This window comes from Callionymus lyra, chromosome 18 (genome assembly GCF_982586985.1).
Source record: "Callionymus lyra chromosome 18, fCalLyr1.hap1.1, whole genome shotgun sequence".
Lineage (NCBI taxonomy): Eukaryota > Metazoa > Chordata > Actinopteri > Syngnathiformes > Callionymidae > Callionymus > Callionymus lyra.
This window is the reverse complement of record NC_141835.1, coordinates 1,275,164-1,301,432: the sequence shown is the minus strand read 5'-3', so window position 1 is coordinate 1,301,432 and position 26,269 is coordinate 1,275,164. Positions and strand designations below refer to the sequence as shown.

Sequence of the window (26,269 nt, the reverse complement as noted above, 5' to 3'; positions counted from 1 at the left end):
CTTCGTTTTGGTTCTGAAGTAAACAACAACAACAACAACAACAACAACAACAACAAGCAGCCGTTCTTACCTGTCGAGCAGAAGAAAAACAAAAGAGTTGATTTTATTCTTTATTTATGACTTTATTGCACACGAGACATTTGTTTTGTTTTTGGTGCAACAAAGTTACAAGATCAACACGTCAATAAAAACAACTTCTAAGAACAAAACACATAAAACACTTCATGAATAAACACGAGTATAATCTGAGTTTAATGGTGTTAATGCTCGATCCCGACACCAGGGGGCGCGTGTTCGCCTCCAGCCCTGAAGGAATGTTTGACGACACCTGAGGTCGATGACGTCACTCTGGTCACTCGTCGATTGGTCGAGAGGTTTGTGGGTCTGTGTGCGACTGTTGTGCGACTGTTGTGCGTTTCCCACACACTGTGACTTTGTGTCTTTTTGTTGTGAAGCTTCGTCGACTCGTGAACCGTCGTCGCGACTCAAAGACGCTAAAGTTCGGCTCGTTTACCACGAAATAAGTGGAAATTTCTACTGAATTTAAAACGTTTAAGTTTCGTTCGATGTTTGATTTTGTCGTTTTCATCGTAACGGTCGACGTTACACCAGAGATGCTAACATGCTAACATGCTAACATCCATCGTAACGGACTTTTCCCTCCGAACGCGTCAAATATTTTGTTTGAATAGATCTGGAAGAAATTCTTGAAAAGGAAAACGTGTCCAACGTGGAAACATTGACTTTACAAATGTGCAACAAAAACTGTTTTTTTTAGGAAAGATTCTCAGTTTCTTGGTTCAGAGCAACGAAGAAAAGATCGTCAACACTTCAGTAGAAAATATATAAATAAACCAATAAAAGGCACTTTTTGTGGAGTCGCGCTCGTCGTCGCAGGACGGATTCAAATGCATCAATAAATAGACGTGAAGCAGGAGATATTTCAGCGAAAAGCGTCAAAGTTCGGACGTGAAACACATTTTTAATCCCAGTTTTGTTGAAGTTGAACAAGAAACAAGTGAGTGAGTTAATGGAGTTAATCTGTGTGTGTGTGTGTGTGTGTGTGAGTGTGAGTGTGTGTGTGAGAGTGTGTGTGTGTGTGTGTGTGTGTGTGTGTGTCAGTGTTGTTACCTTGAATTAGTGAAGAAGAGAAAGAACTGAACGAACCAGAAGCAAAGAAAAGTTTAAAATCCAGAGACTCGTTTATAAATAAAGAGAAACAGGCGCTAATGCTAACGCTAACGCTAATAGCATCACAAATGTTCAACAGACGTAAATAATCTCAGGTTACGTTTGTTTTATATCATTTAACAAGTTTTCCAGTTAACTAGTAGACATTAGCGCCTGTTAGCAACTAGCTGCCGTTAGCTTAGCTTCATCTTCAAACCTCGTTTTAGACGTTTTTCCAGTTACAAGTGAAATACTTTGATTCAACGAGTGAATTATTAACTATTATTAACGAGTGTTTATTCAAAAATCATGTTTATTTTCTTTAGTGTTTTTCATCTCGAGACGAGATCAACAATAATCGCGATGAAAGTAAAAACCTGGAACCAAAGAGATGCTACATAACTAGCGGTTAGCATGGAGACGGTTAACCGGTCGCGTGTCGATGACATCATCAACACGCGACGGCAGCGAGCGAAGAGTGAGCAGGAAACAGGTGAGTGTGCGTCAGGCCAGGTGTCGACTCGTGCCGCGTTGTGTAGTTGTGTTAGTTGGTGAACCATTAACAACACAAAAGACAAACTCAGCAAAAGTTAGTAAAATCTTACTAAGAATGTTTATTAAAACAAGAGGTTAATAAAGAAACACCATGAGAACTCAAGCGAATACAAACTAATGATCTAAGAGTTAAACAAGCAGAAACCATAGAAGAAGAGTGTGGGGGGGGGGGGGGGGGGGGCACTGCATAAAAAAGCATCAGAAACATGATTAATATACATATAAAATGAGATTAGAAAAATACATTATAAACCTGTTAACAATGGCTGTTAATTACATTATCGTACATGTAGGCAGGTCAGAGGTCAGAGGTCAACGTCTCGTAATACTGTCAGAAAAAAATGATCTTTCTCTCCGAATATTGCATTTTTCTAAATAATAACACTGAGGAAAGTTTGACCTTTTGGCTGTAACATGAGAGGTTCCTCTGCCAGAGTGTTGGATCTAGTTGGGCGATGACATCATGAGCTGGCAGTGACGAGGAGGATGCGACTACGGGGGAAGAACCTGCTGTAAAGGGTAAAGGGCGTCGGGTCAAAGGTCAGGAAGACGGAACATGGCACGTGTTTGCATAGAAGAACTTCTGGAGCCGCCGGTGACTCTGGGCTCGACTCGCTCGCCTGCTGGACGTGATCGACAGAGACGTTGATAAGGCACTTGCATCTCCAACCTTTTCCCACAATCCTTTGGGTTCCCCCTCTTTTTCCAGTCATGTCCAGGGTAACTGCACTTGTCCTCGCCCGCTATTCTTTCCAGGGTTTTTTTCTAGTATCAAAAGCTAAAGTTGGCAAAAATAGATTTTCTCTCGTCCTCTCAGCACCTGTAACGACGCGCAGTGACACACACATGGCTTCACATCCTACGGTTTGTTCGACACAGGCGTCGATCACAGGTGACACATCGTGGATGCACTCGCTCGCACAACAACACAACTCCGGAAAGAAAAAGTGACAAAAACGGAGCAAAAAAAACAACAACAAAATCGTTCAAATCAAAGATGAGTTTTTGTTCTTTTGACCTTGAACTGACAGGTTTGATTGATCTCTGACACGCGTCAATCAAACTTCGTAAATGCTCGTCTTGCTCAAGGGCTCGAACGCGTAGATTATTGTGTCGCCGGTTACTATGGTTACGCCCCGACGAGCACGGCGCCCCCTCTGGAGAAAGATGCGTAACTGCAGGAGAATATATCGACTAAAGAAAACTTTGGCTAAATACACGAAAAACACACAAAACACTTTTAGTCTTTTGATCAGAGTTAACACAACGTCAGGCACTGGTTTGTAGTGTAGTGTGTGAGTGTGTGAGTGTGTGAGTGTGTGTGTGTGTGAGTGTGTGTGTGTGTGAGTGTGAGTGTGTGAGTGTGAGTGTGTGTGTGTGTGTGTAAGTGTGTGTGTAAGTGTGTGTGTGAGTGTGTGTGTGTGAGTGAGTGTGTGAGTGAGTGTGTGTGTGAGTGTGTGAGTGTGAGTGTGTGTGTGTGTGTGTAAGTGTGTGTGTAAGTGTGTGTGTGAGTGTGTGTGTGTGAGAGTGTGTGAGTGTGTGTGAGTGTGTGAGTGTGTGAGTGTGAGTGTGAGTGTGTGAGTGTGAGTGTGTGTGTGTGTGTGTAAGTGTGTGTGTGAGTGTGTGTGTGTGAGTGTGTGTGAGTGTGTGAGTGTGTGAGTGTGAGTGTGAGTGTGTGAGTGTGAGTGTGTGTGTGTGTGTGTAAGTGTGTGTGTAAGTGTGTGTGTGAGTGTGTGTGTGTGAGTGTGTGTGAGTGTGTGAGTGTGTGAGTGTGTGTGTGAGTGTGTGAGTGTGTGAGTGTGTGAGTGTGTGTGTGAGTGTGTGAGTGTGTGTGTGAGTGTGTGAGTGTGTGTGTGAGTGTGTGAGTGTGTGAGTGTGTGTGTGAGTGTGTGTGTGTGTATGTGTATGTGTGTGTGTATGTGTGTGTGTGAGGGGGGGGTCACAGCCGACTCTTATATGTAGTAAGAACTCAAATAAACATGAACAAAATCACTCGCACACAACCCCCCCCCCCCTCGACCCCCCCGCCCCCCCGACACCCTCGTAACGACCGTTAGTCCAAATGGTTGAAAAGCAACAAAAACAGAAACAAAAACACAAAAACCGTGGCAGCCATGCGTGAGGACGACAACACGAGCGTCGCACACCCACAATGTGTCGTCACACAAGTGTAACACGTTAATGTAACTTCGTTCTTTCTGTTTCTTTCTCTGGGGCGGGGGTCGGGGGTCGGGGGTCTAAGGTCAAATCCACCACCCCTTTGATTGACAGGAGTGGCGTCTTATTGCTTGAGTCAGTGCAGGAGAACGAAAGAAAAAACCCCTGATTGATGAAAAGAAAGAGAAAGAATGGAAGCAACTGAACAGATGATGCTGCGACTGGTGGGCGTCGGGGTCAGAGGGTGTTAGGGTCACTGCCTCCCTGGCCTGGCCCCTCCCTCGCAAAGGCATTTACCAGTTAAGTGATCAGCAGGCAGGCTCGGGCGGCTCGTCATTGGGTGAAGAGTTCAGAGGTCAGAAGTTCATGTGTTAGTTGCCGGTGGCGGCTATAGGTGTTAGAAACAAAAACAAAACAAACAGAAAACAAAGATAGAAGGATATTAGTGTCAGCAGGAAGAGGAATGACATCTTCAACAATAAAATGAATCTTCAATCATGAGATGATCACACGTGTCCCCCCCGCCCGCCCCCGACTAGCTGGGTCGTGTGATGATCCCCCCTCACCCCCCCACAGGTGAAGAAGAAGAGAAGCAGAAAAGAAGGAAGTGACATCACAGTTTCGATTCAACAAATGTTGAAACTTTGACCTTTTTATTTATTTGTTTTTAATTCATCAAATCATTTGTTATTTAATCAAATGTTTTTTAAACCCAGAGTTAAATTTTCTTAATTTGATACATTATTATATTATTATTATTATTATAGTATTATTATAATTATTATTATAATTATTATTATATTATTATATTATTATATTATTATAATTATTATTAGTATTATAATTATAATTATTATTATATTATTATAAATATTATAATTATTATTATTATTATAGTATTATTATAATTATAATTATAATTATAATTATTATTATATTATATTATTATTATTATCATTATTGTTATTGTATTATTATTATAACATAATATAATTATTTTTAATTCAAGGATTTAAAAATAAAACCAATTTAACCTTTCAATGAACAAACTAGTGAATAAGATAATAGTAATAATAATAATAATAATAATAATGAGTAAATTAGATAATAATAATAATAATGATAACAACAATAATAATAAGTAAGTAAGTATAACGATAATGATAATAATAACAACAATAACAATAACAATAATAAGTGAATTAGATAATAATAACAATGATAATAATAACAATAATAAGTGAATTAGATAATAATAACTATAATAATAACAATAATAAGTGAATTAGATAATAATAACTATAATAATAACAATAATAAGTGAATTAGATAATAATAACTATAATAATAACAATAATAAGTGAATTAGATAATAATAACTATAATAATAACAATAATAATAACAATAATAAGTGAATTAGATAATAATAACTATAATAATAACAATAATAAGTGAATTAGATAATAATAACAATGATAATAATAATAAAAACAAGAATAATAATCAAAGGTTAAAAGGTCAACATGACACCCATAAGGCTCTGATGACATCATCAGCTCCACACACACATCAGTACAGAAGAAGCAGAGGATCAGACGCACGAGTGTCAAGTGTTTAGTGTCGTTAACATGTCATTAGTTTTAACTTTACATTCTTGTTTGCTTCAGTGTTTCATTAGTTTATGTCGTGCACGAGTGTGTGTCATCAGTGTGTGTGTCATCAGTGTGTGTGTCATCAGTGTGTGTTGAATAATGATGGTCGACGTGTTACGATGGTTTTCTCTTTATTCTTTGATAGAATATAAATATACACAAGAACCATAAATACATTTGATAGAAAATACTGAAATATAAACAGTACCTGATGTGCAACTGAAATATCAGAGTCGTGTGGAAGGACAAGCTACCAATGTGTGTGTGTGTGTGTGTGTGTGTAGGTGTGTCTGTGAGTGTGTGTTTAGGTGTGTCTGTGTGTGTGTGTGTAGATGTTTGTCTGTGTGTGTGTGTGTCTGTGAGTGTGTGTGTGTGTGTGTGTGTAGGTGTCTGTGTGTGTGTGTGTAGATGTTTGTCTGTGTGTGTGTGTGTCTGTGAGTGTGTGTGTGTGTGTGTGTGTGTGTAGGTGTCTGTGTGTGTGTGTGTAGATGTTTGTCTGTGAGTGTGTGTGTCTGTGTGTGTCTGTGAGTGTGTGAGTGTAGATGTGTGTCTGTGAGTGTCTGTGTCTGTGTGTGTGTGTGTGTGTGTGTGTGTGTGTGTGTCTGTGTGTGTGTGTCTGTGAGTGTGTGTGTGTGTCTGTGTGTCGTCACAATATGGCTTTATTTTTGCTTGTCAATGGAACTAGTTTGAGGGTCTAATGTCGGAGGAATGTCAGCGCTGCAGCTGCTCAGCATGTGAAGGAGTGAATGTAAACATTATGACCACGAGCACCATGTAGCTGGTGTGTGTGTGTGTGTGTGTGTGTGTGTGTGTGTGTGTGTGTGCGCAGGAAGAGGAGGAAAGACATGAAGAAGAACCTCAGAGACTAAACTGACCTCGGTCTGCGGTCACAATCCTTTGGTAAGGATGGACCCGCGTGTCATGCCGTCTCACTTTAGTAGCCATTGCACCTGGATCGAGGTGAGACACGGTCAGAGCTGCACGACATCACAGCCAGATACACAACAACACAACACTTCAACAGTCAGGAGGGTCGGGCGGTCGGGACAGCGCCACCTGCTGTTCACTCTCTCACCAGTGAACATGTGAGTCAGACGGTGGATTAATAGTTAATAGTTACTTCTTAACTAGAAACTCAGTTTAATCTGATGCTTCACGACGGTCGCGTCAGAATCTAAGACTTGAGTGTGTTGTTGCTGCGACGACTCACACCAGAGCTGCACAACATCTACACAACAAACTAACACAACCAGGGAACAACGAACTTTAACGTTTAACTAACTTTAACGTTAAACTAACTTTAATGTTAAACTAACTTTCAAACGTTAAACTAACTTTAACGTTAAACTAACTTTCAAACGTTTAACTAACTTTAACGTTAAACTAACTTTAATGTTAAACTAACTTTCAAACGTTTAACTAACTTTAACGTTAAACTAACTTTAACGTTTAACTAACTTTAACGTTAAACTAACTTTAATGTTAAACTAACTTTCAAATGTTAAACTAACTTTCAAACGTTAAACTAACTTTAACGTTAAACTAACTTTCAAACGTTTAACTAACTTTAACGTTAAACTAACTTTCAAACGTTTAACTAACTTTAACGTTAAACTAACTTTCAAACGTTAAACTAACGTTTGAAAGTTAGTTTAATGTTTAAAAGTTTAATGTTTGAAACGTTAAATTAACTTCTAGATATAAAATGTACTCTTTAAATATTGCATTTCAAGTATTTGTGAAGAAATAAGTGAATTTATAAGTAAAGTAAAGTAAAGTAAAGTAAATGAAGGATTTGTTTGTTGTTTTCAATCCTTTAATTTCTACTTTTCACGCTTCAATCCTCGTCACTCTAACATCATAAGACTATGTTGAAGTACAGTTAGAAGTATTATTACTCAGGGAGTCTGTGTTTTTACTCTGTGAGGCTCCGTAGTAATATTACAACGACTCAGAGTAATACCACGAGTATCGTGGAGTAAACACAACATAGCTCGGAGCATCGAAGTAATACTAAGGAGTCTTGAGTAGTAATACTACAAGGTTTAAATACTACGAGTCTGGCAGTAATACTTGAGAGGCTGCAGCTCCAGTGTGAGGCGCAGTGAGAGAGTGATCTGAGGGTCAATAAAGCTGCTGTGGGGGGTCACGTGAAGTCGTGGACTCGTGAGGGACCAGGATCTTCCTGGACAGGAAGTCCTGGTGTCTTTGGTAGCTGGAGGTCTCGGCTCTCTGAGGGGAATGTTCGGGGGCGACTAAGACTGGGGCGAACCCCCGGAGCGAGCGAGTCTATGTGCAGGCGTGGAGGCAGAAGTCGTCAGGATCTACTGCGAGGGCCTGGACCTGGGACTAGGGTCTTCTAAAGTCCACGACCTGCTCGTCAGTTAGTTTCAGCCTCAGGTGGACACGACATATTTACCTTTCAACAAGTCCTGACTGTGGCTCAAGGAAGCAACGTCCAGCACCCCGCCGGGGTAAAACAAGCCCTCATGTCCGGGCTGGCTAAAGGCCGCACCCATGCTCCCCCAGGTCCTCTTACCTAGAACCCCACTGTGATCGAGGGGGTACTCCAGCAGGGAGGTGGGTGCCAGGGCGTAGGGGTAGTCGTAGGGGGTGGTGTAGATGAGGCCGCCGTCGGGCGTGGGAGGCACCAGGGTGGGGGTGCCGTTAGGCAGCATGGCGGCCATCTGAGTGGGCCGGATCAGGTTCATGATGGGGGTCCCCGCGGGGGTCTGGGGGCGCAGCGCCTGCGGGGGCAGCACCTGCCCCGTGGGCGCCGCGATGAGGCGGGGTCCCTGAGCGGCGGCGGCGGCGGCTGCAAGAGAGAACGCAAGGGTGGCTGCCATAAGCAAGAGGAGGAGAGGAAGTGATAGAAAAAAAAGAGAACAAACATTACGTGGATTCAAGTCACAGATGAAAAGAAAACAGAAGCAGGAGAAACAGAAGGTGGCAGGAGGAGGGGGGGGGGGTGAGGGGGGAGAATTAGTTCATGCAATGATCAACACAACTGTACAACAAACACACAATCATGGAGCTCAACACGTTACACAGCCTCGACTAGAACACAATATGACTCAATATTAACTCAACATAAACATCATGAATTAAATACATAAACGTCATTATTAAGTTAATATTGTGTCCAGAGAAATATCAAGGTTTGAATAAGAACTTTATCTCCATCTTAAGATGTTTCATCTCTAGTTAAGATGAAGGTGAAGCATCTAAACATCTAAACATCTAAACCTCAGGTGAAGCATCTAAACATCTAAACATCTAAACATCAGGTGAAGCATCTAAACATCAGGTGAAGCATCTAAACATCTAAACATCAGGTGAAGCATCTAAACATCTAAACATCTAAACATCTAATCATCTAAACATCTAAACATCTAATCATCTAATCATCTAATCATCTAAACATCTAAACATCAGGTGAACATCTAAACATCTAAACATCTAAACATCAGGTGAACATCTAAACATCTAAACATCTAAACATCAGGTGAACATCTAAACACCATCACAGTATCCGACACATGCACAGGTGAGCAGGTGAGCTGCAGGTAGAGCAGGTGACACAGAGAAACCACACGTGGATTCAGAGCAACATGAAGGACAACATCTCAGGAGCTCCAACACAGATGCTGAAGATGAATCTGGACCAGGGTGAGGACTCACGTGGTTTGATGTTGTTGTCTCTGTAGGTCCCGTTGAGAATCGCCAACTCCATCAGTTGGATCTTCTTCAGGTTGTCCTCGCCCTCCGCCTGACACACAAACAACACAATCAGTGACGCACACCAGCAGCTTCATCTCATCACAGTTGATCAAGAGCAGCAGGAGGTGAGGAACAAACACACAACAACTACACACTCTACACAACGATTGGACTCAATGGACAGTTTTTCAAATACATTTCTGAGAAAGTTGTATTTTCAGAAATACATGTTCAAACTTTAATTATCAGACGGCTTATGCACAGACACACGGTGTGTGTGTGTGTGTGTGTGTGTGTGCTTGATAATTGTGTATGATTGGTTCACAGGACCATCAGCAGGAGAGAGAGAGGAACTACAGTTAAACTCTGAGAAGTGAAGGTGAAGAAGAAGAGACGCTGAACACAGTGTGTCGTGTGTGTTGTTGAGTGTGTTGTCGAGTGTGTTGTCGTGTGTGTTGTTGTGTGTGTTGTCGTGTGTTGTTGAGCGTGTTGTCATGTGTGTTGTTGAGTGTGTTGTCGTGTGTGTTGTCATGACGATCCTTCAAAGTAGATCCTGAACAATGAGAATCTTTCCATGTGTCGAGCAACGTTAACACACATGATCCTGTGATGACAATCCTTCACGTCTACACACCAACACTGGCTGCAGCGACGTCTTTGTGTCCGTGAAAGTGTGTGTCAGTGGATTAACACATTAAACACACACAGAATTAAATCACTTTTAATGCTTTACATCGTTGACATCGTTGCAAATGTATGAAGAGATTCTGGTGAAGGTCACGAGGTCAAGCTCCAATAAAGATAAACAATTTTCTGGATCTGTGCACAAGATCGTACAATGAATGGAATGTGTGTATGCGTGTGTGTGTGTGTGTGTGTGTATATGTGTGTGTGTGTGGCTATATGTGTGTGTGTGTGTCTATATATGTGTGTGTGTGTCTATCTGGCTGGAATTCCCTGGACAGGACGAGCTGCAGGATTACCGAATGAGAGGAATGAAAAGAGGAAGTTTCATTTATCATCCCCGACATGGGAACACACACACACACCCACACACACACACACACGCACACACGCACACACACACACATGGCTGTCCGTCAGTGAACAAGCCAGTCAATAAAGCCGCTCTATCCACCAGAATCAGATTCAATCAATGAGGTCTATTTGTGAAATCAACAGAGCGGTGAAAGCTATCAGGGGCGAGCAAGAGGGCGAGAGAGACGGAGGTGAGAGAGTCGTGTCCCTGTGACTCAAACATGGAGTCAGTGATGGAGCATCTTATAGATCCTTCACCAGAAGAGTTTATGACATTTATACGAGGGTCATGTGTCATGTGATCATTTATACATTGGATCATGTATGTGTGTCATGTGATCATATATGTGTGTCATGTGATCATATACGTGTATCATGTGATCATATATATGTGTCATGTGATCATTTATGTGTGTCATGTGATCATATATGTGTGTCATGTGATCATATATGCGTGTCATGTGATCATATATGTGTGTCATGTGTGTCATGTGATCATATATGCGTGTCATGTGATCATATATGCGTGTCATGTGATCATATATGTGTGTCATGTGATCATATATGCGTGTCATGTGATCATATATGCGTGTCATGTGATCATATATGTGTGTCATGTGATCATATATGCGTGTCATGTGTGTCATGTGATCATATATGCGTGTCATGTGATCATATATGTGTGTCATGTGATCATATATGCGTGTCATGTGATCATATATGCGTGTCATGTGATCATGTATGAACGTCATGTGATCATATATGCGTGTCATGTGATCATGTATGAACGTCATTTGATCACGTATGAGCGTCATGTGATCATGTATGAATGTCATGTGATCATGTATGCGTGTCATGTGATCATGTATGAATGTCATGTGATCATATATGCGTGTCATGTGATCATGTATGCGTGTCATGTGATCATATATGAACGTCATGTGATCATATATGCGTGTCATGTGATCATGTATGAATGTCATGTGATCATATCTGAACGTCATGTGATCATATATGCATGTCATGTGATCATGTATGAATGTCATGTGATCATATATGCGTGTCATGTGATCATGTATGAATGTCATGTGATCATATATGAATGTCATGTGATCATGTATGAATGTCATGTGATCATATATGAACGTCATGTGATCATATATGAACGTCATGTGATCATATATGAGCGTCATGTGATCATGTATGAATGTCATGTGATCATATATGAATGTCATGTGATCATGTATGAATGTCATGTGATCATGTATGAATGTCATGTGATCATGTATGAATGTCATGTGATCATATATGAATGTCATGTGATCATGTATGAATGTCATGTGATCATATATGAATGTCATGTGATCATATATGAATGTCATGTGATCATGTATGAATGTCATGTGATCATATATGAATGTCATGTGATCATATATGAGCGTCAGGAACAATGAATTGTATGGATCAGAACCAAGAGAACAGAGATATTAGTCAGTGTTTAAATCCACACGTCCTTCTCACCAGCATTAGGTTGAACTTCCCTCACACGTGGAGAAGAAACCATCAAGCGTGGACACCAGAGAAGAAACAGTGTCAGCCTGAAGAACAAAGTGTAAACGATGGAGTTGTCGGACGGAGAGAAGAGAGAATAGAAGACGAGGAGAGACGGACAGAGTAAACCAATTTGTCTGATCCCTGGTGGCCTGACATGGACTACGGCCTGCTTTCCTTTCCTGGCCTCCCTGCCACTCACACACACACACACTCTATACTCACACACACACACACACTCTATACACACACACACTCTATACACACACACACTCTATACACACACACACTCTATACACACACACACTCTATACTCACACACACACACTCACACACACACACACTCTATACTCACACACACACACTCACACACACACGCACACATGCCTACACACTCACACACTGGGTCCATCACAACTTCTCCAATTACCTCAGCAGTAAACACTGCTGCTCTCCTGCCTCCTGGGACCTCAGGTGAATGAGAGGAGCAGGAGAGGAGGAGGAGCAGGAGGAGGAGCAGGAGGAGGAGGAGAAGCAGGAGGAGAAGCAGGAGAAAGAGCAGGAGGAGCAGGAGAAAGAGCAGGAGGAGCAGGAGGAGCAGGAGAAAGAGCAGGAGGAGCAGGAGAAGGAGGAGGAGAGGAGCAGCAGAGGAGGAAGAGAGGAGCAGCAGGAGAGGAGAGGAGCAGCAGAGGAGCAGGAGAGGAGAGGAGGAGAGGAGCAGCAGAGGAGCAGGAGAGGAGAGGAGAGGAGGAGAGGAGCAGCAGAGGAGCAGGAGAGGAGGAGAGGAGCAGGAGAGGAGGAGTCCATGACTCCGTGGATGGTACCGCCAGTGGCAACATCTGCTTCCGCTCTCCTTCCACTCCCTTCTGGTCTCCTCCACAACATCTGGAGGAGAATGATTACTCCTCCTTCATCACTTATCAACACTTCACACTCTGCAGCCGCCGACGCTCACAGACGGAGAAGAAACGACAAGAAATGAAAAGATAAACAAACTAAGAAAACACTTTGAAACGACTCGTATCAAAGTTGAAGCAACATGTGTTTTTTTATTATCGTTTCTATATTTAAATCTTATTCCATCATCGTTGTTATCGTTTATTTTATTTCAATAAAGTGTGTTTAAGATCAAATAATTAACACGTAAATATATACAATTAACATGTCAATATTTACAGCGTCTGTTCATTTTTGTGTTGCAATTAAACTTCCGGCCTCTAGGTGGCAGCATTCATTACGTCCCCCACAGCTGAAGTAGAAGGCAATGAAATCCTGGTGACGACTGAGGACAAGAGGATACAGTGGACTCTAGCCACTTATATATACCTTTTTTAAATATCTTTACTCTAAAAGTGATTTTTGTTTTCATTTAAAGTGATTTGACACTTCAGGGTCGTTCATGTGTGTCGTTCATGTGTGTCGTTCATGTGTGTCGTTCATGTGTGTCGTTCATGTGTGTCGTTCATGTGTGTCGTTCATGTGTGTCGTTCATGTGTGTCGTTCATGTGTGTCGTTCATGTGTGTCGTTCATGTGTGTCGTTCATGTGTGTCGTTCCACAGGTCGTGTCATAGTGTGTCGTTCATGTGTGTCGTTCATGTGTGTCGTTCATGTGTGTCGTTCATGTGTGTCGTTCCACAGGTCGTGTCATAGTGTGTCGTTCATGTGTGTCGTTCATGTGTGTCGTTCATGTGTGTCGTTCATGTGTGTCGTTCATGTGTGTCGTTCATGTGTGTCGTTCATGTGTGTCGTTCATGTGTGTCGTTCCACAGGTCGTGTCATAGTGTGTCGTTCATGTGTGTCGTGTCATAGTGTGTCGTTCATGTGTGTCGTGTCATAGTGTGTCGTTCATGTGTGTCGTTCATGTGTGTCGTTCATGTGTGTCGTTCATGTGTGTCGTTCATGTGTGTCGTTCATGTGTGTCGTTCATGTGTGTCGTTCATGTGTGTCAATCATGTGTGTCGTTCATGTGTGTCGTGTCATAGTGTAAGTTTATTTTTCTCTGCGTCACACGTCAACACTTTATTTAAATAAACTCTAATAATTCCAGGTGTTGTTTTCTATTCTCAGCCTGATCTGCAGCCAGAAAACAGGTCACATTGGTTCATGTTAGTGTATTTGCTGCGGTTTCTTCTCAGCGAGGAGAAAGAAATTGTCTCGACTCAAACGCTGCCGTCGTTTCAAAAGCAATTTTCTTTTTCCTCCTCGAACGCTTTGTTTAAACCGTCTGTCACGAAGTGAGCGACAACTATTTTCAAATACACAGAGAATCCCTCGGAACGTAACCCTCTTCAGTCTCCTGGTCCTCCAGGCTCACAACACATTAGTCATGCTAAACCACTCATTAGCATACGAGCTCAACCAGTCAGATCACGAGCATCAGGCCCCGCCCACCGCTGTCAATCAACGGCTTTACTGCGAGTCGAACCAGAACCTCTGGTTCTACGACTTATGTGTCACTCGTGTAGAAACATATAGATTTAAAGATTCATCAAACAACGCTTGTTTCATTTGAAGTTTGCAGGGAAGAAAGAGTAGACCTACAAGACTGGCTACCTTTACAATTGAAACAGTTGCACAAATTAGAAAAATCAATATCTATATTTATATTTTGGTTTAAAGCCAACAGTAGAATGTATCAATAGAACCATCAACAGACAAACATATAGACTTATGTCTTCAAATATAATTCATGTCAAGTAAATATTAGTACGAGGCAGAAATAACTTCTCTAAACCTTTAATCCCTTAAACCTTGATTACAGTTGAAAACACGTGTTCCACTGGAGGATCTTCAAAAGCGGACGTGAAGGATGAGAACAAATGAATAGATAATCTGAAGATGGCTTTAATGGAGCGAGGGATGAGCGAGGGATGATGGTTGATCCTCACCAACTGGACTCCATGTAACCTGGTAACAGCATTACCAGCGGATTAAACGTGGCATAAATAACAATAATCGCTGAGATTTAACGAAGCATTATTGAAGCTCTTGACCCGACGACAGATGATGGACCAGCAGACGGATCGTGTCATGAGACCCTGTTGGACCAACGAGCATCTGCTCCTCTGACGCTGCACTGACATCCTTCCTCTGACGCCACATGTAGAGAACTTCCTGCTCGTCCCAGCGTGCCGGGGTCGCTCTCCTCTCGTGCCCTCAATCCAGCATATCTTTGACAGGATTTGAACCGCGGATGATTTGCAGCTTTAAATACTGTGCAGGGATTTGACTCCCAGATCCTGAGTCTGTTGATCAGAGCAACGATGGAACCAAGAGTCACCGGTGAAGAGATTGAAGTTTAATAAATCGACCTGCGAGTCCTCGTGATCATCTGGACAACAACACGAACACATCACTGTTGCCGAGGCTCACGGACCAGAGGAGACATGGAGGTTCAGAAAGACTAGGACCTCACAGACACTGTTCACCTCCAGCGAAGCATCCAAGAGGGTCTGGACAAGAAGCTGGTTCAAGAGAATACACGTGTCTGGAGTGAAGTCCTGTAAGAAGTCTCCTGCAATAACAGTCGCTGCCAGACAAGAGTGTGTGTGTGTGTGTGTGTGTGTGAGATTGTTTCGACCCAGAGACACGACTTGTGTGTTCGCTGTGGGCGGATCAAAGTGGAAACCCTCTCAGCCGAGCGTCACCGAAGCCAATGTTCTTCTCGAAACACTGTTGGTCGTGAGTCCAGTCACTTCAACCAGAGGATCCTCGTCGGGTCACACTAGAACTAGACCTCGGACAAAAACGCCCCGGAGCCGGTTCACAAGCGAGAGTATCTGGAGTGTGTTTGAAGTGGCATGTGTGTGACGAAGCCGGGATCAGAAGAAAAGCCTGTGGATATGTAGCTTCTTTCCTGCGACTCAACGAACCACGGGCAGGAAAACAAGCGGGTCAAAGATCTGCAGCTCCTGGACTCGCTCAGACAGGATTAAAGGACCTTCAAAGAGGAGAAGATAGTTTCCTCTGGACTTGATGCTAAAAGTTCCAGGACAGATTAAACTCCTGCCATTTAAGCACTTTCTCCTCCTTTGTGTTGGACCATGACGTGCAGCAAACGCACAACTGAGGCCAAAACAACTTTGTAATTGATCCAGCAGAGAAACACTTAGATCTCAAAACACTCACAGTGAAGGTCTGATGTGGAGCAGGTGAGGTCGTGAGTGGAGCTATGGTTGTGACCCCCGTCCATCTAGACCCCCCACACCCATCTAGACCCCACACACCTCCATCGAGTCTCGTTCACGAGCCGGTCTGAGCCGATCAGCTCGGGTCATTCTTGGACTATGTGCCACAAGAGCGATGGTTCCTGGTGTAAAGTGGTCTGAACGGCTAATTCCAATGATCCACTTAGCAGCTCCTGGATAAGTATGATGAGGCCCTTAATGCCGTCCACAGATCTGGAGACTGAGGTCTGATGTGGACACACCTCTGACGGAGGCCGTAAAACCACGATGAGGAGACGGACCTTCTGCAGACTCCATCCAGGACCATAAACAATAGCGAAGCTAAAGCGACAGCAGGAAACACTTCCATCACCGAGGCCATCTCCAGGAGAGGTCGAGAGGTCAAGGCAGTCAATTAAAAAGATGATTAACATTCACGTGGGACTCTGCTGCTGAACACACACACAAAGGCAGGGAGGTTGTCCCTGACCTGAGGTGTCCTGGGATCAGAAGGTTAATAAGATCCGATCCAACTTCTTCATTAGCCTCACGCAGGTGGTCCTGGAGGGACACGGCGTCGAGAAAAACCTTCTACTTTCCAGCCAATCCACGAGGTCTGCAGACCAGACACACGGTCACGAGAACACGTGGACACTCTCGTGAACACGGGAACTACATGTGATATTTACACGGAATATTCCTTCAAACCAGCACTTCTTACTCCCATAAGCTCCGCCCACCGAGTGGAGCACCAAGAGATGTGATTGGATCAGACGTGCGTCAATCAAACCCACTGAGGGTAACGTAAAGAAAAGGTCCGGCTCGCTAATGCATGACAAGAACGGAGAGTAAATAAAAGAGATAAACATCATTAATTGGAGACGCACACATGGATGCAGCCAGATGGTGTTTTGTTCTCATTTGTCATCACGGCTGCTTCAGAGGGCGAGAAGAAAAACCTGTTCATCCATCGCATAAATCAGCAACAATGAAGCCCAAACTGATCGTGTTCGTCCTCCTCATGAAGCTTCGTCCTCCTCATGAAGCTTCGTCCTCCTCATGAAGCTTCGTCCTCCTTCGTCCTCCTTCGTCCTCCTTCGTCCTCCTCGTGAAGCTTCGTCCTCCTTCGTCCTCCTCGTGAAGCTTCGTCCTCCTCGTGAAGCTTCGTCCTCCTTCGTCCTCCTCGTGAAGCTTCGTCCTCCTCGTGAAGCTTCGTCCTCCTTCGTCCTCCTCGTGAAGCTTCGTCCTCCTCGTGAAGCTTCGTCCTCCTTCATCCTCCTCGTGAAGCTTCGCCCTCCTCATGAAGCTTCATCCTCCTTCATCCTCCTCGTGAAGCTTCGTCCTCCTCATGAAGCTTCATCCTTCTTCATCCTCCTCGTGAAGCTTCGTCCTCCTCATGAAGCTTCATCCTTCTTCATCCTCCTCATGAAGCTTCATCCTCCTTCATCCTCCTCGTGAAGCTTCGTCCTCCTCATGAAGCTTCATCCTTCTTCATCCTCCTCGTGAAGCTTCGTCCTCCTCATGAAGCTTCATCCTTCTTCGCCCTCCTCATGAAGCTTCATCCTCCTTCATCCTCCTCGTGAAGCTTCGTCCTCCTCATGAAGCTTCATCCTTCTTCATCCTCCTCATGAAGCTTCATCCTCCTTCATCCTCCTCATGAAGCTTCGTCCTCCTTCATCTTCATCCTCCTCGTGAAGCTTCGTCCTCCTTCATCTTCATCCTCCTCGTGAAGCTTCGTCCTCCTTCATCTTCATCCTCCTCGTGAAGCTTCGTCCTCCTTCATCTTCATCCTCCTCGTGAAGCTTCGTCCTCCTCATGAAGCTTCATCCTTCTTCATCCTCCTCATGAAGCTTCATCCTCCTTCATCCTCCTCATGAAGCTTCGTCCTCCTTCATCTTCATCCTCCTCGTGAAGCTTCATCCTCCTCATGAAGCTTCATCCTCCTTCATCTTCATCCTCCTCGTGAAGCTTCGTCCTCCTTCATCTTCATCCTCCTCGTGAAGCTTCGTCCTCCTCATGAAGCTTCATCCTTCTTCATCCTCCTCATGAAGCTTCATCCTCCTTCATCCTCCTCATGAAGCTTCGTCCTCCTTCATCTTCATCCTCCTCGTGAAGCTTCGTCCTCCTCATGAAGCTTCATCCTTCTTCATCCTCCTCATGAAGCTTCATCCTCCTTCATCCTCCTCATGAAGCTTCGTCCTCCTTCATCCTCCTCGTGAAGCTTCGTCGTCCTTCATCCTCCTCATAAAGCTTCGTCCTCCTTCATCTTCATCCTCCTCGTGAAGCTTCGTCCTCCTCATGAAGCTTCATCCTCCTTCATCCTCCTCATGAAGCTTCATTCTCCTTCATCCTCCTCGTGAAGCTTCGTCCTCCTTCATCTTCGTCCTCCTCGTGAAGCTTCGTCCTCCTTCATCTTCGTCCTCCTTCATCTTCGTCCTCCTCGTGAAGCTTCGTCCTCCTTCATCTTCGTCCTCCTCGTGAAGCTTCGTCCTCCTTCATCTTCGTCCTCCTCGTGAAGCTTCGTCCTCCTCGTGAAGCTTCGTCCTTCTCGTGAAGCTTCGTCCTCCTCGTGAAGCTTTGTCCTCCTCGTGAAGCTTTGTCCTCCTCATGAAGCTTCATCCTCCTTCATCCTCCTCGTGAAGCTTCGTCCTCCTTCATCTTCATCCTCCTTCATCTTCGTCCTCCTTCATCTTCGTCCTCCTCGTGAAGCTTCGTCCTCCTCGTGAAGCTTCGTCCTCCTTCATCTTCGTCCTCCTCGTGAAGCTTCGTCCTCCTTCATCTTCGTCCTCCTCGTGAAGCTTCGTCCTCCTCGTGAAGCTTCGTCCTACTCGTGAATCTTTGTCCTCCTCCATCCTCCAGTCCGAGAGCTTCTCTCGTCTCGTGTCCTGCCAAGCCCGACGCTGGCGAGGAGCTGCTCGACGCCCCGCGGATCCTTGGCGCCCGTGAAGGTCCATCTGCCAGGCTTTTAGTGGAAATATTGGAATAACGTTTCCTCGTTCCACGAGTCGGTCGTGCAGGGAGAGGAAAGGGAAAAAAGGTAAAAGATGAAAAAGTCTCAAAGTTTCCCTGGACGTGCTTCAGTGACGACTTTAACACAAACGGAAAGTATTTGTGGAAAACTGTGAAGGTGCCATTTTGTTCTCATGGCAGTGGAAGAATGGAAGCAGCTCATGTGGAGAGGAGGACACAAAGGAGAAGGAGCCGAGCTTCTCCTCCATGACTGGAGGACGACACGTCCATGACTGGAGGACGACACGTCCATGACTGGAGGACGACACGTCCATGACTGGAGGACGACACGTCCATGACTGGAGGACGACACGTCCATGACTGGAGGACGACACGTCCATGACTGGAGGACGACACGTCCATGACTGGAGGACGACACGTCCATGACTGGAGGACGACACGTCCATGACTGGAGGACAACGACACGTCCATGACTGGAGGACAACGACACGTCCATGACTGGAGGACGACACGTCCATGACTGGAGGACGACACGTCCATGACTGGAGGACGACACGTCCATGACTGGAGGACGACACGTCCATGACTGGAGGACGACACGTCCATGACTGGAGGACGACACGTCCATGACTGGAGGACGACACGTCCATGACTGGAGGACGACACGTCCATGACTGGAGGACAACGACACGTCCATGACTGGAGGACAACGACACGTCCATGACTGGAGGACAACGACACGTCCATGACTGGAGGACGACACGTCCATGACTGGAGGACGACACGTCCATGACTGGAGGACAACGACACGTCCATGACTGGAGGACGACACGTCCATGACTGGAGGACAACGACACGTCCATGACTGGAGGACAACGACACGTCCATGACTGGAGGACAACGACACGTCCATGACTGGAGGACGACACTTCCATGACTGGAGGACAACGACACGTCCATGACTGGAGGACAACGACACGTCCATGACTGGAGGACGACACGTCCATGACTGGAGGACGACACGTCCATGACTGGAGGACGACACGTCCATGACTGGAGGACAACGACACGTCCATGACTGGAGGACAACGACACGTCCATGACTGGAGGACAACGACACGTCCATGACTGGAGGACAACGACACGTCCATGACTGGAGGACAACGACACGTCCATGACTGGAGGACGACACGTCCATGACTGGAGGACGACACGTCCATGACTGGAGGACGACACGTCCATGACTGGAGGACGACACGTCCATGACTGGAGGACAACGACACGTCCATGACTGGAGGACGACACGTCCATGACTGGAGGACCACATGTCCATGACTGGAGGACCACACGTCCATGACTGGAGGACCACACGTCCATGACTGGAGGACCACACGTCCATGACTGGAGGACGACACGTCCATGACTGGAGGACGACACGTCCATGACTGGAGGACAACGACACGTCCATGACTGGAGGACAACACGTCCATGACTGGAGGACGACACGTCCATGACTGGAGGACGACACGTCCATGACTGGAGGACAACATGTCCATGCACTGAAGATCAATATTCAAGAACTTCAAACTGATGATAAATAAGTACACGTATGTATAATAACTGTATAATTGTATTTTTTCCTTCTAATCATTTTTCATCTCCAACCTCCTCAGAAGAAAAAACAGCGAAGTCAAGATGTCACTGTCCTCTTGTCAATCCATGACATCACACACACACAGACACACTCTCACACACACACACACACACACACACACACACACACACACACACACACACACACACACACACACACACACACACACACACACACACACACACACACACACACACACACACACACACACACACACACACACACACACACACACACACACACACACACACACACAGACAGACAGACAGACAGACAGACAGACAGACAGACAGACAGACAGACAGACAGACAGACAGACAGACAGACAGACAGACAGACACACACAGGTGAGGAGGTTCATCCAGGCTCCACTAGCTTCATTTGAGGTAAAATAACAAAGCACTCCCTGTAAATCCAGGGTTCTCAAGGCCAGAGCTCCTCCACACACACACTCACACTCACACACACACTCTCTCTCTCTCTCTCACACACACACACACTCGAAGACGTATGGTGGTGCTCGTACGAGGCCAGGATCATCGGAGTAAATCCACACTTGAAAGAGCAGCTCCATCAAGCTCTCCCACCATCTCTCACCGCCTCAGACTCTCTCCTCCGCCGTGTTCCCTCGCTCCAGGGTCACGGAGAGGTGAGGAGTTCAGTCGACCGGGAGGCACAGGAGCATCTCAGGAGCATCTGATCTCTGAGGAGCATCTGAGGAGCATTTCAGGAGCATCTGAGGAGCATCTCAGGAGCATCTCTGAGAGCAACATGGAACCTCAACGGTTCTCATGTGAGGACGTCAGTTTTGTTCCACTGAAGAAGACACTTCATCACCACATGTCAGTTTCGCTCAGAACCTTGTTTAAACCAAGCATCACGTGACCAAAACATCCATGACCAAGACACAGTCATTAATCACCAGCAGCTCCGTGTCCTTCAGTCACGTTGATATGGTTGAGATACGAACACAGATATTATTCCATCAGTTTAACGTCGGCGGCGATGCTTCAGGTGCGACTGTACTTACAGCAGGTACGAGCAGCTTCTTCACCTCCTCCACCGCTCTCCTCATCTTGATCTCCGCTCTGGCCTGCGTGTCCTCCACCGTGATCAGAACATGCAGGTCTTCGTTCAGGTGTTCCCAGTTGGGCTTCCCTCGGTTCTGCTCCTCCTGCAACGAGAAGACGGTCAGAAGGAGGAGGAGGATGGAGTCAGAGCAGCTTCATTCAAGCTCTTCATCTGAGCCTCAGTCGCCTGCAGCAGTTATTAGTGCGAAGAAAAGGATCTTCTGAGTCTTCTGACCCACTGACCCGAGCAGATGATGGTGAACACAGAGTTAAACCACTTCAGGAACGTCGTTCACAGAAGATAGTCTGATGGTTTATGATGTTTCACAGATGAACCTTTGGATGTTTAAACACACAACTTTAACTGTAAAGTAAAGGACGAGAAGAAGCAATAATTATCACAATAACAATAATAATAATTTTAATGATATAATTAAAGTATCATGATGTTCTGTTCTATGTTAGTCTTTGTATCTTTGTCTTCGTTATTTTTCTTTGATCTATGTTCTTTATCTTTAGACTTAGATTGTATCATCTTGTTCTTTCTCTTTATTTCTCTTTGTTCTTATTTTTTTTAATCTATTTTTTTATGAATAATTGCTGTATTGCTGTGGCTAATTGGAAAATTTCGCGAAGGAGACCTGCTGAGGATCAATAAAGTTCTACCTAATCCTCGCCTGTGTTCACTAATGAGCGATAAATGACCAGAAACATCATTTTTGTACGAGATCTCCTTGATTTTCTTTACTTTAACTAGTTACTGTTAGAAGTATTTGTGTAAAGAATATCAAACTGATGGTGTTTGAACCCAGCGCCTCTCAGTGAACTCAGATCCGAGCCACATGAAAGGCTGCGGTGCGACGTGTCGAACAGGAAGTGGTTTTCAAGCCGCGACTTCACTCCAGATGATGAAAGGTTTGCGTTTAGATTCGACAGAAGAGACGAAGAACCTCTGAACCCGAGCAGATACATCCAGACTCCAGGTCAGTAGAACCTCTTATCAAACCAGCCTCAGGGGTTTATCTCACAGTGAAGATCTGTTGATCAAGAACTGAAACATATTATCCACTTTCAATGGAATTAATTCTTGGAATAATTGGACTTTATATTGAATTTAAACATTTAAAGCGCTTTGAGGAAAAATACTGAATTTAGAAAAAACATTCTTGAATGATTAGAAGGTGAAAAATATCTGAAGAAGAATTAATTAATTTTAAAAACACACACTCGCTCCACTGATGTCACAACAACACAGTCACACTGTAGTTTGTGGGGCGACAGACGCACACACTGTAGTTTGTGGGGCGACAGACGCACACACTGTAGTTTGTGGGGCGACAGACGCACACACTGTAGTTTGTGGGGCCACAGACGCACACACTGTAGTTTGTGGGGCGACAGACGCACACACTGTAGTTTGTGGGGCGACAGACGCACACACTGTAGTTTGTGGGGCGACAGACGCACACACTGTAGTTCGTGGGGCGACAGACGCACACACTGTAGTTCGTGGGGCGACAGACGCACACACTGTAGTTCGTGGGGCGACAGACGCACACACTGTAGTTCGTGGGGCGACAGACGCACACACTGTAGTTCGTGGGGCGACAGACGCACACACTGTACTTCGTGGGGCCACAGACGCACACACTGTAGTTTGTGGGGCGACAGACGCACACACTGTAGTTTGTGGGGCGACAGACGCACACACTGTAGTTTGTGGGGCGACAGACGCACACACTGTAGTTTGTGGGGCGACAGACGCACACACTGTAGTTCGTGGGGCCACAGACGCACACACTGTAGTTTGTGGGGCGACAGACGCACACACTGTAGTTTGTGGGGCGACAGACGCACACACTGTAGTTCGTGGGGCGACAGACGCACACACTGTAGTTTGTGGGGCGACAGACGCACACACTGTAGTTCGTGGGGCCACAGACGCACACACTGTAGTTTGTGGGGCCACAGACGCACACACTGTAGTTTGTGGGGCCACAGACGCACACACTGTAGTTTGTGGGGCGACAGACGCTCACACTGTAGTTCGTGGGGCGACAGACGCTCACACTGTAGTTCGTGGGGCGACAGACGCACACACTGTAGTTCGTGGGGCGACAGACGCACACACTGTAGTTTGTGGGGCGACAGACGCACACACTGTAGTTTGTGGGGCGACAGACGCACACACTGTAGTTTGTGGGGCCACAGACGCACACACTGTAGTTTGTGGGGCGACAGACGCACACACTGTAGTTTGTGGGGCCACAGACGCACACACTGTAGTTTGTGGGGCGACAGACGCACACACTGTAGTTTGTGGGGCCACAGACGCACACACTGTAGTTTGTGGGGCGACAGACGCACACACTGTAGTTTGTGGGGCGACAGACGCACACACTGTAGTTTGTGGGGCGACAGACGCACACACTGTAGTTTGTGGGGCGACAGACGCACACACTGTAGTTTGTGGGGCCACAGACGCACACACTGTAGTTTGTGGGGCGACAGTCGCACACACTGTAGTTTGTGGGGCGACAGACGCACACACTGTAGTTTGTGGGGCCACAGACGCACACACTGTAGTTTGTGGGGCCACAGACGCACACACTGTAGTTTGTGGGGCCACAGACGCACACACTGTAGTTTGTGGGGCCACAGACGCACACACTGTAGTTTGTGGGGCCACAGACGCACACACTGTAGTTTGTGGGGCCACAGACGCGCACACTGTAGTTTGTGGGGCCACAGACGCACACACTGTAGTTTGTGGGGCCACAGACACACACACTGTAGTTTGTGGGGCGACACAGGGATGCGAGCACCACCCACCAGCATTCCTCCGGAGAGAACGGTTGCCATGGCGCTGCTCTTTACGACACACATAAACGTTCAATATTCCAGCCTCGTCCCTCACGAGCGTCTCTGCTCACTTATTTCCCCGACAATCTTTTGTTCTACGAGGGCGTGAGGAGGAGGTGACTCAGCACATCTGACCGGGTCTGTGTTGAGGCTCCATCTGACCCGCTGACCACTACAATTCCCATGATGCTCTCTTGGATTGACCAGTGAACAAACGATGCAACGACTCAAAAACACTCTCAACCTCGTCACAAGCTTCTGTCCGGGGTGGCGTCGAGGGGGCAGCTCTTCACAGAGAGGTCCAGACTTTCACCATCGTCTGCTCCTACCAGGAGACCCGAGGTGTTCCCAAGCCAGCACGAATACAGTGAGACTCCAGTGTATTATTATCGTATTTTTATTTTTACTAACATGCAAATATTCACAAGTTTGTTCATTTTGTGTTGCAGTTAAACTTCCAGCCTCTAGATGGCAGCAGTCACGATATCCTCCTTGGATTAAAGGAACAATGAGTTCTCACAAAATTCCAGTGATGACTGAGGACAAGAGGATACACTGGATTTTAGCAGGTTTTAAAGCTGATGTTTGGACATATTTTGTCTTTCAGTTGTATTTTGTCATTTTTGAATGATTTATTTATGTCTTTCTATACGTTTGCATTTGTTTGATTGACATGCGTCCCTGTATGGATGTGTTGCTGCTGCAGGACAAGTCAACTAAGTGTTCATTGAAGCGAAAGAGAAAGTAAGTCGTCATGACATCATAGGTTCGTGTATCAGTAACATCTGCTGGGTTTCGTGGCAACGACCGAAACTATTGGATAATAACAGTTTCAAAACATGCTTCACAAGTTTCAATCCCAGGGTGTGTTGAAAACCTGTTTGTGTGGATCCGAAGAACGAAGATCCACTTTTCAGCAAGTTTTAAACCATCTTTTCTGCAAGATAACAGCTTGATTTTTGTACTTTATGTAATTACTATAGTTTAAAGTATATTCTTTGGTTAGTATTCTTATAAGCTAGTTCTTGGATAAAAACATTGTTCAAAAACGACATCAAAGTGAAGGAATCAATAATCGATCCTTTGGTTCGGAGGTCGAAGGTCACTCCTCGCCCCCTGCTGGCGAGCGACGGCGCTGCAGCCGCACACGAGTCGAGTCGGTGAGAAATAAAGCAGTGGAACGTTGAGAGAAGAATGTTCCGCTCGCTGGACTTCAAATGGCAACACATACCAGACTGTAATGGCTCCAGTGTTTCATGTGGATCCAGGACTTCAAACAGGATCAGATGGAAGGTCAGAATCCTGATGACATTTACAGCCTATTTTTGGACGCGTTTATCTCGCCTGGAAATATATTCGCGAGGAGAGAGAAGTTGTTAAGGTCTCGTCGAGCAGGTCATGAACGAAGCTTTAGACGTTCGTCCTTGAGCGTCTCGACAAACACTGATGAAGTTTATATACATTTAAACTTGCATTTGTCTGGAGGAGATCCTGAGGGATCACTAAGGTTCTACCGAACCTGACCTGAATCCTGGTGAAGATCGGAGGTCGACCGTGTCTGAGGGTCGACGGACGCCGTCGTTCGACCGGCGGAACTGAAGGAATTCAACGGTTTCTCTGGATTTAACACTTTATTCTGTGACTGGATCCTGGTCAACGATAATGGACTCGATATACATTTAAATAACTTCCTCTGTGCAAT

The 26,269-nt window shown here is 45.4% G+C and overlaps 1 protein-coding gene and 1 long non-coding RNA gene across 4 annotated transcripts in view; one reads left to right on the top strand and one right to left on the bottom strand.

The window, feature by feature from the left end:
• Positions 1–1,764: 1,764 nt before the first annotated feature.
• The window catches only part of qkia (QKI, KH domain containing, RNA binding a), a 68,201-nt gene continuing 43,696 nt past the window's right edge, over positions 1,765–26,269 (bottom strand). The window contains exons 4-8 of one of the 3 annotated variants that reach the window (XM_087780609.1): positions 21,666–21,809; positions 9,217–9,304; positions 7,955–8,374; positions 6,411–6,485; positions 1,765–4,270 (exon numbers count right to left, since the gene is read on the bottom strand). In XM_087780609.1, the coding sequence (XP_087636735.1) occupies positions 4,254–4,270; positions 6,411–6,485; positions 7,955–8,374; positions 9,217–9,304; positions 21,666–21,809 (744 nt within the window). In that variant the 3' untranslated portion in view covers positions 1,765–4,253. The remainder of the gene's footprint in view (positions 4,271–6,410; positions 6,486–7,954; positions 8,375–9,216; positions 9,305–21,665; positions 21,810–26,269) is intronic. The other 2 variants (XM_087780611.1, XM_087780610.1) reach the window with 2 other exon arrangements.
• LOC148060013 (uncharacterized) lies at positions 22,168–25,219 on the top strand. The gene is made up of 3 exons (XR_015709294.1): positions 22,168–22,688; positions 24,670–24,934; positions 25,017–25,219. It is a non-coding gene; the product is annotated as an uncharacterized LOC148060013 (long non-coding RNA).